Source organism: Aythya ferina, assembly GCF_964211825.1.
Source record: "Aythya ferina genome assembly, chromosome: 8".
Classification (NCBI taxonomy): Eukaryota; Metazoa; Chordata; class Aves; order Anseriformes; family Anatidae; genus Aythya; species Aythya ferina.
In genome coordinates, this window is record NC_140304.1 from 6947824 (window position 1) to 6964010 (window position 16187).

Consider the following 16187-nt stretch of genomic DNA (forward strand, 5'->3'; position numbering starts at 1 on the left):
CAGTGGCCCACAGACCCGGTGCACCCCCTGCATCCCCCAGCAGCAGCAGGAGCTGTGCACCAAGCGGCAGTGGGAGGATTTGGGGTTCAGTGGGGCAGAACAGCCAGGCTGCGGCCTCCCACATGCAAAGGGAGAACTGGCACCACCACAACCAGACTGCAAGGAAGTTGGGCCATCAGTAACTGCGTGGCAGCCTCCTTTATCCCACCCCTTTGTGTGCCTTTTTCCCTCACACACCGCACAGGCTGCCGGCTCCATGGCGCCTGCCCCGCCAACAGGCCCTCAAGCAGCAGCGCCACAGAGGCCCGGCCTCCACCTCCCGCCTCGCCCCGCGCTCTCCCTTCAGCCCGCAGCCGTGCCCTGGCACAAGACATGCTGTTTCTACACAGTATTTCCTCTGGAAAGATCTTAATCGGCTTCTGGCGTTTCTAGTCAGGGCTCCTAAGAAGCTCCGCTACCCTGGTACCCCAGGGTACTGCCTTGTGACACACGCCTTGCTTTCTGCGCTGAGCCCCAGCAGCAGATTTCAGTCCTGTTTGTAGCAGTGAGCTGACTAGAAAAAGAAAGCTCTGCCATCCTCCCAGATTCAATATTCTCTCAGTCAGTTTTACAGGATTTACATCACTTTTACACGATTTACTCAGTCAAAGCATCTTGTGAATCAATCACTCCAAATAAATGAAAGCTTATTTTACTGCTTGCAAATTTTAAAGAACTTTTTTAAACGATGTGTTGGTCTCCAAATTGTAAGTTACTCCTTCACCTTGGAGAGGGCTAGTGTCATCATCCCCCCCTCAGCTAAGAGGGAGGAAATAAAACTTTATCAGAACATCAGTGCTAAGAATTCTTTCCTTTTCAGAGGCTTGCTGGTGTCAGACAGCAAAGACCACGGGTCTTCATTTACCTGCCAGCCAACATATTAAATCGACTCTGAATCAGATGCGAGAGGAAGCAAGCAAAACCACACTTGAAAATTCCTTTTTACGTGAGCGAAGTGAGAGAAGACAGCATGATACACAGGCTCTAGCAAATGTCCAACAGGAGAGAAAGCTGAAGTGCAGGATTTCCAATAGAGTTATATATGATTCTCTTACGAGTAGTGAGGACTTATCTGGTAGGCAGAAAAATTTGGAGATGTATTAAAATGAACACAGGCATAACAGGACCAGTCTCCTGGCCAAAAGCAAGAGACAAAATGAGACTGCCGAAACAAACCTGAAATGCAGAAACAAGAAAGGCCCAAAAAGCACTTCAGGGAGAAGGACTACAGCAGACTTCAAAGCAAAAGAGATGAGAGAGGGGCTAAGCATGAAGGCAAAGAAGACAGGGCAATGATCAAGATCCAACAGTAACTAAACAGGGAAAATGAGTTTAAAAATGCGATGAGAGTATAATTAAGTAGAAAGAGTCACACGGGCTGTGCTCATTAGGGGTAAGGCTAGGGCAACAAGAACACAAGACAGTGCTAAGAGCCCCGCATGGAGGAAGGAGACGGGCCAGCTCCCCTCCTCTTAATTTGGAGGGATAAAGTGTCTGTAGGACTTCAAAACCAACTAGTCCCAGCATATCCACAGTGAAGCTATAAACAGGAGAGCATCAAAAGATTTTATCCTTTATTTCTGAACCAGTGCCACAGTGGGGGGCACTGCTATTTTGGTACCATTATTTCTTTGTTAACATGAAGTTGGTAAGCAGCACGTTTTCCTAAGGTTTAGGAGACTGCTACAGGCACAGGTGGACTATGCTGACTAGAGAGAAAAAACACTTCCACAGCTGAAATAGACATAAGGAAATCTGCAGAAGTTCTGCAATTTGAATAGAAAGGTTCTCATGCACTCCCACTTAATTTGGCATCCAGCATCAGCATGCTTGCACTGATGAACTGCTAGTTAATCTAATTAATAAATCTTGCCCTTGTATGCATTAGAAGCAGTCTGGTTGTGGTTTCTACAGATTCTGAATTTATGCCACCCACCTGTGGGTGGCAAATCTCCATCAAAAAAAAAAAAAATGTAAATGTGAATTACTTTGTAAAACTTACCTTATAAAAGTGCATGTTATGCTTATGTTCCTAGTATTTGAGCTCTTTCACTGAGTTTTGGATATTACCTAATGCTTGCTAGGTATGTCTTTCCTGCATTCCAAAAAAAAAAAAAAAAAAAATCATCTTCTATTTCCTTTAAAATACCCAGCTGCAGGTGCTGCACCACAGGCACCCACTTCTGCATTCACCAGATGAGGTACCCTGGACTCCCTGCCAAAGCTTCATCTTCCTCCACCAAAGCAAAGTTTCTACTAATTTGGACAGTAAAAACCTGTTTTTAAGGCACAATCATGATTTTAACGTTTTCTGCCACAAAATATGCAACTGAGCAAAACCATCATCTGTCTTCAAGACTACATTCAGCCTCCGAGTTAGCATAAACAAAAAACAGACCTCACCACTTGGAAAATAGCATGCTGACATTTCTAATGAGGTGGTTTAATAGCTTTCATTAACTCTACCAAGCTGATACTTCAAGACTCATAATGAAGCTTGCCTCCTTGACTCGTTTCCCCCACAAATCAAGCAGAGCAGCTGCATCCATCCACTAAGTTGGGTGCTCAAGCTAACCTTTTTTTCCTAGCTGAAAGATTTTAAGGGGTATTTCCCCTGGGAAAAAAAAAAAAAAAAGTCACAACACATTAAAACACAGCCTCAAAAATAAATTCAGAATTCTGTCAGCCAACAGTATTTAGTATAAATTTTAATAAAGGGTAAGTGCTTGAGTCTCAAAAGACAGTGTGTATATATAGGTATGTAAGTACACATGCATATATTTTGCACTGGTGGTGACGAGGAGATTATTTAAAATCATGAGAAGCCACAAGAGCCAAGTAAGTATCTTAAATGCAAAAGAAAGCACTCTCAAGAGGCACATGCACAGCTAATTCCTTCACAAAGCTGGCCATTTCTAACAGCTACAGGATTTCGTAATCATTACCTACCCAAGACAGGGAAGTTTCAAGGAAAAGCTGCAGATAAAATATATAAACATGAAGAAGTTGGTCTAATTCCTTAACTCGATGCTTTTGAAGGGACAGCTTTTGAAGGCAGGAGTTCATTCCAGGGGATCATTACACAACATGCCAACTACAACCAGGACTTTGACAGCACTAATATTCAGACAGTACATAGAGCCAGCTGTTTCGAGTGTGACTGCCACAAGCATGGCATTATTTCCTTCCCTTATGCCACACTGCGCCCAGCTAATCCTTGGGAGCCACGTTGTGCAAGGAGCTGGTGATGTTGCCTGCCGGCTGCCTTCCCCAACCCAGGAGCCAGCCCCAAGGCACCCCCAGTGCAGCAGCTGCAGGGGATGCTTATTCCCAGCATGTACCCAAGGCTCTGCTGGCACAGTTGGCTTTGTTTAGTCCACAGAGTAAAGGGACACATCGGAAGAGAAACACTAGGGAGGTCTTTCCCTGCATCATCCCTGCTTGCCCGCCCTGACACCCCCTTGCCCCGCACGGAGCAGGCATTTAACACCCCTCCCTCTCCTCTGGAGAGAAGGGCCCTTCTCAAAATACAGCTTTAGACATGTCAGCTAAGCACCCTGGTGTGCTTGTTCCATGATATCTCATCACCTTACAGCACATCCGGAGCTGGCAAACACAGCCCAACACAGTGGGTACTGCGACTTGCAGTATCACGTGGAGGTACCCCGTACCAGCCACAGGAAGACTATTCTCTATCGACCTAGCAACACGGAGGAAAAAGCTACAGAAGGCCAGTGAGTCACTGTGAAATCAGCAGCGTCTCTGCTCCACACTTGAAACCACACCGTGAGTTTTGGACAACAGCTTACCCCAGCGAAGGCTGAATGGGAAACGGGAAAACTCCCTGCCCCCAGCCACCGCTGACCTACATTCCCATTTTCCCTCTACTCCCTGCAAGGGCACAGGCAGTAAATCCTCCCTCAAAAGCCATTTACATATTTTGGTAAAAAGTGGATTACAGAGTGCACTGAATTACTCAGCTCCTATCAATTAGCTGCAGGAAACACACATCATGCTGCTTGCACAACACCACCGATGTATTTTGGCACAAATCAGTTCAAACTCAGAAGCACTCTGTGCCTTTCAGCATTTTAAATTAACCATGAAGTAGAATTGTGGAGAATGGGATATATTCATGAGCACTAACTCTCAGCTGGCTTTGCTGTGTAATTCTGCCAAGTGTCCTTGATGTGTCCATTGAACAAAATGGCTTTCAGTTAAAGATATATCCAGACCTGTAAGTAACTCTGTTTAATTCAGGAATTTTATTTTACTTTATTTCCAAGGTTAACAGTTATACATAAAACATGCCTGGAATAGCACATTCCAAAAACTCAGATATGCTTCTGTCAGCTACCTCCGCATGGCAGCGCATTTATACAACGTGCCCATGTTGCTACTTCATATCAAAGGCTCTTTAAAGACAGATCTTAAGACTTACGTCAGCAAATTACACTTCTAAACAATAAGGTTAAATTCAGGAACTGATTCACTTGCAGAGTTAGCATGAGCTGCAGTGAATCATTTAATTTGTTAGCAGTACTTCTAATTTCTTCTGTAATGTCACTTTCCACTTAGCTGCTGTTGCTTTCCACAACAGTTTTTAAACAGGTTCTTAAGTTGATCAACAAATACACTCAGTGCAAAAACGTTATGATGAATAATTTGCTACCGAATGGTTATTTTGGAAATGGCATGCCCATTTTTCAATCACTTGTGTTTCACCTTAGATACCTCACGCAGAAAGCCTTGAAAGTGCAAGCAGCCTGCTCAGTGGAACCTGTCCAGATAAACCTCGTGAATCATGCTGGAATATCAAGTACTTAAATTTATCATTTCTGTCTGAACACACAACCATAGTTTCTGCATAAGACTCAATAACTTTTATCGTCTCCGAGGTACTGTCACCCTGGTCTCCCTGTCTCAGCAGCCTTTTACTTTCTTCCACTCCCCCTCAGAGGTGCCCCCTTCCCTCTCCTGCTGTTCCTCATTGCGAAGGTACTACCAGGATATGGTTACAAACACTTAGGACCCAAAATCCAAGTCCCAAACCACCTCGTCGCCACAGGAGAGGCAGCCACAGCTCCAGCTCACTCAGCCTGCAGACAAACCCTGTGGTGGTGGCAGTGACAACGAACCCGCCAGCCCTGCAGCACCACGAGCCAGACACTTCCCCAGCCCACAGCTCACCCCTCGGGTGCTGGCACAACACGGCTGGGCCTCCGGAGGGGCAGGGGCCCAGCAGAGGCTTTCCAAGGCTGCAGCAGGATCGCTGTTGGGCCTGGGGCTGACAGGGAGAGGAGCCCTGCTGCAGCAAGGCCATGGCCGCTCCCAGGCGCTCACCACCTCCTGAGCAGCCGAGGCTCACCTCCCGAGCCACCTCCTCCTGCCTCTGCCACCCAGCTGCGTTAGGGCCTCGCAGGACTGCGCAGAACAAGTGGCAGCACCTTGCTGGCCAACACAGGACCCGCAGCTATTCCACATCCTTCATTTTCTCAGCTCCAAAATCAGCCATTTTGAAAAATCTCCCTCAACCTCTATCAACTTCTGCGAGAATCACAAGGCCCCTTCCACTGATCTGATCACCAAGGAGGGACAGACCGTGCCAGGCACACCATCTCCCTAAATACACCTCATGTTTTGCACAGGAAGACTTAATACTTTTCACAGCAAGGTAGTCTTTATGATCCCAATCAACTACAGCAAATAAAGTACTTTTAAGTTCATAAATACACTTGTATGCTCGGACATTTCTGTTTCCAAACTACTTCAAGTATTCGTGCTGCTTTCCAAAGGCACAGAACACTGTGCATCAGACATTAAATCACAACTATTACTGTCAGAATGAAACACAGAACAATTTTTAATCCCACACCTTCCTAGTCCCGTCACCAACACGTTAAGTAAGAGCCTTCTGATGCATTTTGTAAGCACTTCTCATTAACTCACACCTATTTCCTTTTTATGAAACACAGTGTTTCCGGCTGCAAGCCATTCACTACAGGTTTCACTTTCTCTTGAAACTGTACAGAAAAAGCAGTGAATGAAACTACAACCAATATGACTAGCAAAGCATCCTTCAGGCCAAAGAAGCGTTTAAGTTTTAATACTCACAAAGAAACAAACACTATCATCTTTGAAAACAGGCCATCATTTGGGACTGAACACTGGAATACGCTTCTGCTTTACATCCAACCCCTTCAATTCTGTGATTCTGTGATAATAAATCTACCAACTACAAACTGTCGGAAGAGAGAGAGTGCAGGGGAGGAGATGAGCACCTACAGAAAAGGGGGGCTCCCACAGAGGGAGCAGAAACCCACTCTGCTACCCCACACACACTGCCATCTCTGGGTTTGGTCTCACCATGGCATCTGCACTTAGGCTCGTAGGACGCTTGCACTTGCTTGACTAACTCTTCACAGGAAACCCCAACGCTGCACTGCAGATGGTCGAGGCCAGCATTTCACTTTCACTCTAGCTTGTAATTTCTGCCACTCAGGTAGTGACCAAGACCATGGCCCAAATATCTCTGGTGAAGATTTAGCACAGATGCTCTTCAAAAATATTTTTTAAACACACATGTAGATCCAGAGGCCAGGACATCTTTCAGTAAAAGAAAAACTTTAGCTATTTCAAATCATTCCAAAAAGAAATAATAGGAGAAAAATATACTTTATTACACTTTTTTGTTTGTTTTTTACAGTGGAATGCAGCAAGAAAAGCATCATCTTTGTTCTTTTAAATCCACGCATAGACAACATACCAGTTTAATTGAACTGTTGTCATCATTTATGCATACAACCAGGACATTTTGGCAAGCTGTATAGGGACTGGTAACTACTCCAAGTTGCTCACTTCTGAATAATCTCCTCTGTTCGTTTCTGCTGCTTTCCCTCAAGCTTTAACTTTTATTGAGATGAAGTCAGCTAAAATTCAAGTTAAGCTGTAAGAAACACAAAAAAAGGACAACAGTAGTGCAAAAGGTGCCCTAGGTAATCCCTAGTGCTGCTCGTCAATCTCTTGCTCAGACAAAAGGTTAGGCACAAAGGAACAGTACATTAGGAAGAACAGTTGACCAGTATCACAGTAATTAAGCCAAGTGTTGTAATCAGAACTCTTCAAGGATGCAACAGTAACAAACTGAATGCTTTCTTATTCAAGTCCTGCACAAAATCACTTCCGTCTTTAAGAAGATGCCCAATTTAGTATTACTTTTGAATATGCATCCTACAGTATCTTGAACTTAACCTTGCAAAGCTTATTTAAACAGACTTTTTAATCTCTCATATTCTCTTCTACAACCTGTATTAAAATCTTCTCAAGAAGTCAGGTACATCTAAAATACATCAAATGGGTTGATCCAGATAGATCCACAGCTAGAGAATACTAGCAGAAGAAAATTGGGTAGATACAGGTGTAATAACACCAGGAGGGAACATAAGGCCCAGACAACATGAGAGGTGATAAATGGTATGTTAAAGAGCTGAATGCACCGCTACAATAAAAACAGCGTAAGTAAATCATGAATATACATTCATTAAAGCCAAAAGAAAGTAGCAGCACATATCAACAAGAATAACAGAACTTTTTACATAAGGATTAAGCCTGCTGAAGTGCATCAACACTAAGGCACCTCATACAGCCTGCTGTTACCTAAAATCCTGGAGATACTTTGAGTACAGCAGGCAAGCACACATGCTTGTCCCTAACCACATTATTTAGATACCATACCCAAAACTGTTCGGTTGCTTCATCTTTTACCAGCATCTAATAGTAATAGTGGCTTACTACTTCAGATACAAAAACAACCAAGTGCTCCAAACAACCCACCCAACTCTGCAAATAGACTACACTTGAGTCCATGTGGACTAATGAAACATTTGACTTTAACATGGCTGTTGCAAGCAAGCAAAGCATAGTCCAAGCCACTCAAAGATGTCTAGAAATATTAATGCAAATCTCAAGAGGAGGTGAAACGAAGCCTGAACATGACGTGCAATGGCACAAGCCTTGTCTCAAGATCTAAAAAGGGTGTGCAGTAAACCATGTCAGAACCTAGTGTGATGGAAAAAAGTGTATAAATGAACACAGATTTAGATCTGAAATAGACAGCACCTTAAACATACCCACTCAGAAAACAAACCCTGAACTCAATGCAAAGCCCAGCCTGAGACTACCACAAGGTAAAAGAAATTAGAATAGAAAAACATCCAGGTAGTTTTGGTAGCAATTAATGTTAATGGTAAAACATTAATTTTTACCACAAATGTTAATGTGACTTCGCTGTAAGTCTTAAATCTCATAGCTCTGACAGATCAAGTCTTCCCTACAAAGGCTGGGGGGAATTACCTAGGAAACTAGAATAAATGACTACAACGGGTTTTCCCAATTCCTGAGTAGGGAAATAAAAGGCTGATGTGCAACAGACAGAATCCCTCAGAACTGAGGGAGCCATATCAAGTTCTTTCTCCTTTTCATCACTCCCAAAATATAAACAGAACGAACAACGTACTAAAGAAGAAAAAAAAGAAAAATTTGGACATCAAATGGAACATCTCCTTTATTACACAGTGATGGCACTTGGACTCCAAATTAACACCTACAAGCATACACAAGGAATATCAACTGAAAGCAAACATGCCACAGCTCGGAAGAGTCAGGGAATCATTGATTAAAAATATTAAAAATGGCAAATCCTTTAGGTTTAAAACAGTGCCTTACATCAGTGTCCAATTTGAACATTTAATTTGCACCACTGATGACAAATATAAAATCACAAAGTCAAGGTTCAAGCCTTTTCATGTTCAGCAGCAAATCCCTCTTCCATCTTAACATGATCTGAAATTCAAACATTTGCAACAGGGTTTTTAATTCGATGTCAAGCCCATTTCGTGGCGTAACTGGAAAAAACAGAATGATCAACATTCCCAGGTCACCGCAATAACCCTATTCTATCTGTTTCTAGGGTCGTTACAATTTTATATTTACATAATTTGAATATCAAAATCCCAGAGCAGTAAGAGGCGCAAGTGGAGAACCTGGACAACAAATGGAAGAATCTAGGTCAAAATGGGAGAAAGATTCTCCTAGAAATTAACTAAACTCAAACATGAGACAGTATGGAACAGCTTATACAATGGGTACTTCAACTTGTCTTTTCCTATCCCTTTTCCATTTGCTTTGCTCTAGTTGCAGAAAACTGCCATGCTTTCCAGGCTTTGCAAAAGAGGGAAAGGCAAACAAACAAAATGTTTCCTATCCTTCTTAGAGGGTGAACAATGTCACTCTCTAAGAAAACAAGATGTACAAAAGACTCTTTCAAGTCCGTCTGAACTAAATCTGGAAGCTACTCCTTTGCCTTCTGTTTTTACTTGGTTTATAATAGTGTTTGTGTGACCAACATTGATAAATTAAGTGTTGGTTTTAGTTGTCTCTTCCAGCATCAACTTCCATTTACTTATCTGGTAAGTTTGTTTTGCAAGTACCACAGAGAATGAATTCCCTGTTTAAAAGTAAGCTCTAAAAATATTTCTATGAATAAATAAGTCTTCTCACACACGTCTTAAACACTATCAAACCTACTCAAGCTCCAATTGTCTTCTTCCACCTCAGAGGAAGGCATGCTACCAGAATTCAACACTGCAAGTCCAACATCTGCTGGATATGTGAATAACATTACACGTAACATTTGGATCCACATATTGTTCGGATAAGATCATCATAGCAACAGGGAGATGTGCTCACAAACTCATTTTTTCACATCAGCAGTTGCTCATTAATCTTGACTTTCCCAAGCCCGCTCATGTTTGCTGAAAAATATAATGAAGTCTACACTAAATAAAGACCTGATGTCTTCTGATACTTGCAAAAAAATTTGAGCACTCCCTAGATGAGAATTTTTCATTAATCACATACTTGTGGTACTTTTAACACTTTGTGATGTGGTCAAAAACAAAGATTACCATTATCATTTTCATCAACTGGAAGCAAATATTACGGCTCGAAAAAGTTATGACAAACCTAAGAAACTTATAAAAGCTCATTTGGGAAGACAGCTGTCCACTCGTATTCTGCCACAAGAACATTCAAAAGCATAATCCTGAAATATTCACACTTAAATGTATACACTCATATAGAAGCTATAAGCTCATGCTAACAGTTTTAGAGTTCTTGACATTTCATGCCTAGCAAGTTGTATGAGCCGTGTGGGGATGACCAATGCAGTAGTCATTATTACTGACCAAAACACAGAATTTATCTAGTGTTTGTAATTGTTTGCATTGTCACACCATGGCAATGCCTTTCTAAAATTTTTCAAGGACTTTTCAATAAGGTTATTGACAAGCTACAACATCATTCATCCTATTGATTCTCTCCACTCACCACTTATCCCAAAAGTATGATTTATGTTCTTTGGGGCTGAAAGGTTTTTTTGTTATTTTAAGAGAGGCTTTTAGGGAGGCTACTGAGTGCTTGACCTTTACGTAAATCTATACAAACAGGAATAGGACCTAACAGCTAAGGCTTTCCATATATGCCAAACATTTCATCAGTTTTACAAAACAGGTAGTATTTTCTTACTTGTTTTGTCCATGGCAATTCTGTAGAGAAGAAAGCTGAAACCTGGCTATATCTTTGTCTGTTTCAGGGTGTACTTCAGAATGTGGGAGAACGAAGAAGGAGTTTATCGAGTGCCATTCATCCCAAAACAATCCATCTCACATTAAAACGCTACCCCTGAAAGCAACCGTACAGCTGGTTTCTTAGGCAAACAACTACAGTCTTTTTTTTTTTCTTTTTTCTTTTTTTTTTTTTTTTTAATTCTACCACTGGGATCTCAGAGTGAAGATACAAACCTCTGGTTTTAATGACCATTGCATTTTTACCAGCTCCTTTCTCCTTCCCCACTCTAGGCTTTAGTATCTTTACAAAAATACGCTATGCCTTGACATGTTCCCAACACTCTGCAGCTTTATTTTGACTATTTGTTGAAGTGCTCAAATTTTACTCTGGAAAATTTTTACTCTTTTATCTTGCTCTGTAAATTCACAGCTTAAAATGCGAAACAACTGTAGTTGATCTCAAATATCTCAGTTTTACTGAAAATCTCCTAAGAGTTTTTTCCTCTTCTCTCTTCCTGGAAAGGTACATAAGTTGTTATAACAACTGTTGCTCTTTGTTGTGTTGATTTTGGTGTGTGCATCTCATGCACATCTGCCTGATCTTCCTGGAATCTGTTAAACCTGAGGGAATACTAACACACCAGGATCCTCAACTTCAGCATGACTTTCTGCTGCATCATTGCCCGGATTTCCTTTGCGCTAACAGAGTGACGAAAATGATCGCGGACTACATGACCTTAATATATGCGTTCAATGTTTTCACAGCAGTTTCTTCTTTTAAATAAACATGCTTTTCAAGCATTACTGGAGAGCTGGCTACACTAGATACTATCTTAAATCCTTTTTAAACATGCTTTTTTAAAATTAGGTACTTGTTTGATTGGTGGGAGCTGATACCTGATCCTGTTGATTTTTTCAAATCATTATTATTACTTATTATTTCTAGATATCTATTACAGTGCCCCACTGCTGCTATTTAACCAATTTTGAAACGAGGTGTATTTATTCTTTACTGACAGGATTCAAAAATTAAAAACAAAGTTATGTTCATATGAGATCACTTGTATCATACAGAACACCATGCACAGGCACACCGCTTCGATTATTTAAAAGCAGAGTGAACAAAGTTGTTTTTCTGACAATATCTGGATAGCCTTTTCCCCACAGGACTTCAAACACTGCTCCTGAGCCCAGCGAGCACCTATTGACATCAACAAGCTCCAAATCTAATCCCAATTCCCATTTCTGCAACGCATGAGTCTGAAATTTCCTTCAGACATTGGGGATAGCAACAATTTGTTGAGGCACACCCAACAGCGCAGACACTGTTCGAGGGGCGTGCAGGGCTCAGAGCCCAAAGAACAGGCACCAACCTTGGTTGTTGATTCTGGCACACAGGTAGAAAGGAAGAACCTGACAGCCCTGTACTAGTGAAAAATGACTCTCCAGCATGGAATTTGCAATGAAAACACTGTCTGGCACCCCACATGCGTGGGAGGGCATTTCGTGCTCCGTCAGGAACTTAATGCAGCAACAATGAGATTTACTGAAAGAAAGGTGACTGAGTGGGAACAGATGAACAATGCAGAACTGAAGGCAAAACATGGGGGTTTTATGCTCAGAAAGCATGGTTTGAGAACCTTTCCATTTCCATGTGATTTATCCCCTCTCTTTTTCAAGTTGTCAGTCTACAAAGCAGAAATTCTGTGCTAGATTTGAAACAGAAGAAAACCCTCATCCTTTAACAGCTGAAACAGCTGATACCAATACTTACACAGCACTTACGCACTGAAGTCATACTCCTGGGATTGCCTGCTTCCCTCTTTCTTCACCTGTCCCTCTCTCTGTACATGCTGCTGCTTCAGCCCTGCTTTCCATAAAAGTAACTGCATACACCCTTCTTTCACTCTAATCATAGAGATCAAAGTCTCTCCAAAGCAGAGCACAAAGTTCAAGTCAAATTTTCGTATGTTTTGACATAATATCTGAAAGCAATTCATTTACCCTGAGCTATTAAATATAAGTTTCACCATTATAATCAAACATTTTGTAACCAGTGTTTCCCAAGGCTGGTAAGAGGCCTATGACTATATTGACAGCATACAGCTACTACCGCCATGGCACAGGGTTTTGCTCCACTGTTTTAAAAAAAAATTGACAAATATATTTCAATAACAGATGATTTTGATCACTAGGGCATGTTTTTTCCATTTCAATCTTAGTTCCTTGAAAGCATATTGCTCATTTACAGTTGACACATTTCTCATCTTCCCCCCGTTAGCATGCTTACTCATTAAAATCTGTCATAAAGCAGAATTTTATCCTAAGATCACAAACTCAGGTGTCTGGGTTTTAAAAAAAAACTACTTAAATTTAACTGGAACTTTTAAAAGTACCAACTATGTAAGGCTTCGCATCACCTCAGCAACAGTTTATTTACATCTCAGCACTGAAAAGTACTTGCCAACTTCTGACAACTCAAGACAGCTCCTGTCTGGCTCCCTGGGTATTCAGATGTTTCAGAGGCTGTGGAAATCACACAAACAACACCCATTTGGGTCAACAGTCTGAGAAACTCGTGTCTCAGAGGCTTTCTAAGCCTTCCTATGTTGTTTGTTTTTGCCTGTAATCATTCATATTTTGGGCATATTTAGGGAGAGCAGTTTGAAGAATTATTTTTAGAAACAGCAAAGTTAGCTAGCTGAATGCAGTAGCAGGAAGAATCTGGGGCGCTGCTTTTTTGGCCTTTTGTATACGTACAATATTCAACTCGAATTCAAGCAAGCTGGAGATTTAGGACTGCATTTGAGCAGTTATTCACAGGAATAAATAATAATTAAGGGGAAAGTTCAGAAGCAAAAAACAACTGGAAAACTAAGTTTGCTTATTCCCAACGCTAGCAATGGCAAATCAGAATTTCCAAAGAGGTACTTTATGAGAAATGAAATCCCATGCCACTTCAAATGCTCTCAAGCTAACCGTGCAAACATGTAACTTTAATTATAGAACTCACTCAGCATAATGCTATTGCAGAGGCTAGTAAAAAAAATACAGATCAACAGACCTGTTGCACACTGCAACCTTCACCTGCATGCAAGCAGTCACACAAGCATGTAATGCCAGCAGCTGAACAGCAGAGCCATTATGCGCCCAGAGGTGTGCCCTGCACAGCTTTTGGAAGGATTGCACAGGCTTGTTCAGTTCGTCATCTCCACCTCTGCACAAGCAGCTGTTACTTCACACACAGTTCATCTCGCTAAAGAATCCCACAGACCCATGTCTTCCAAATTTGTTGCTGTAGTTTTACCTGGCAGCTCTGCACGAAAGGTGACAATGGCCACTGAACAGGCCAAGACTACAAAAAACACTGCTTGCAAGCAAGCACATCACCACCCATAATACTAAAATAACAGTACCAGGAATACTAAGTCCATTTAAGCTGTATTGTGGCAGCAGAAGCAGAACAACTTCAAGTCTCTGGATCTAATTTTACTTTGGGATTGGAAATGGTAAATATCTTGGATGGAAGACTTGTTTTTTGTTGTTGTTGTTTTAAACAAGTTATTCTACTTACATAAAAACATGTTCTAAAATAAACTCTGTTACAACTACAAGTAAAGAGTGTCAGAAACATTTGTGCTGGGCTAAATTCAGCCTTAATTCAGAACTTGTTTACTTGTATTCAATTATACAGCAATAATTTGTACTGCAAAATATTTCTTCAAAATCAGACTGCTGAAAAACAGGCTGGGTACATTCATGTAGCAGGAAACATGAAAACAATCAATGAATTAGAAACTACAATAATAAAAGACATTAGGCATACACATCAAAGATTTGATGCAAACGTTAAGATATCTGATTTACTAAATACCTGAATGAAGCATTGATACTGCACAAAGACAGTCAAAACCAGCTATTTCCTCTGCTACTTGCACAAAAGGATTTTTTTTTCTAAAATAAGAAACGTACTAAATTTGTAAAAAGACCGTTTTAACAAATGTTTTATTTTAAATATAATTTATGACAAAAGACATTCAACATCCAGAAGTAACAAGTGAGATTACCAGCTTTATCTGTTTAAAAAAAAAAAAATGAAAAAGGACCAAAAACCTGACAAGAGATTCAGAAAAGGATATTTGGGTTAATACTATTCACTGAGCCTTGTCAAACACTCAGTCACACTGCAGCCCTGATTCATGCCAGCACTCTTACATCAGATTTACCTCTGCATCTACTTACAAAAAGGGCAGCACATAAAAGTTAGTGAAAGTACCATACCTTAAAAAAAATGAAATAATGCTTGAAATATAACAAATTTGAATACATAACTATTTTTGCTACTACCTCAGGTAAATTCTAGATCCTTTTCTGTGGAAATAGGGTAATGATACCGTATGACTCAAAAGCAGAAACCGAAGTTGAACTGAACATATGCTGGCAACGACAGATCAAACAGATACGTGGGAGGCTGTGAACAATATACTGGAAAAATCTTATATATATATAGAATAACTAGTGACAGGTTTAGAGAAGACTATACTTATGGCTGTGTAAATTAGAATAGTCACATTAACCTACCACAGCTGTACATGAGCTTTACAGCCGGCTAGAAAACCCAATAGCTTGAAAAAACAACTGGCAGCAAACAAAATTGCAAGGGAAGATACATGAACAAATTTCAAGGGCTTGAGACAGAAGAAACATGCTGTGTATCACATGGTCTTACAATGAAAAGGCCCAGGGTTTGATTCCACTTTTTTTTTTTTTTTTTTTTTTTAAATCAGAAGTGATTTCACCACGTAGTACTCACCCACATTTTGCCATCTTCACATACTTTTCACATCCACTTTTAACTCAGCATCTTTCAATCATGTTTAATTTCTCTCTACTTTTCACACCTTCAAAAATTTCCACCACAGATTTTCCTCTACTCTTTATTAGACCTCCAATTTCAATTTAATTCCTCTGCTTTCTTAATTCTTCCCCACTGTGGTTCTTCCCCCAGTGAACGCCCATCCCTTAGTTACAATTTCTGCCCCACATCTACCAAAAAAGTCTTCCATCCTCAAGCAGCAGAACATGGGTGCCACTCAGGATATAATGATAAAAGAATGCTTACCTTTCCAAAGTCTCTTACATCAAACAAATCGAATGCTTCAAAAAGCTCACTTTTCTTCATCCCAAATATTTCACAACATGCTGAAAGGAAGGTCCTTATGTTCTTCAAGCAAAGAAACTAGGGGAAAGAAAATAAAAATGCTAAGTATGAAGTGAATCAATCAGAAACGTGTATGCTCTCTTTGGTCACAAATATATTATAAAATGCATGAACTCAATTATTTTTAGTTTGGTTTGTTTTAAGTCAGCACTTCCACTATGCTATGAACTTCATAATTCAGTCAAATATTCCCTTCAGACTCAGAAGTGTTAACCAAATTCTGAATGGAGAATTTTCTTTTTACGTAAACAAAGAAATGGCAATATGCTACTAGATACAAGTTACTTTAAAAGCAGACTTAC

The 16187-nt window shown here is 40.7% G+C and overlaps 1 protein-coding gene across 3 annotated transcripts in view; it reads right to left on the bottom strand.

The window, feature by feature from the left end:
- The window catches only part of VAV3 (vav guanine nucleotide exchange factor 3), a 162470-nt gene that overhangs the window by 119876 nt on the left and 26407 nt on the right, over positions 1–16187 (bottom strand). For all 3 annotated transcript variants that reach the window (XM_084527441.1, XM_084527440.1, XM_084527442.1), the window contains exon 2: positions 15787–15903. In XM_084527441.1, the coding sequence (XP_084383567.1) occupies positions 15787–15903 (117 nt within the window). The remainder of the gene's footprint in view (positions 1–15786; positions 15904–16187) is intronic.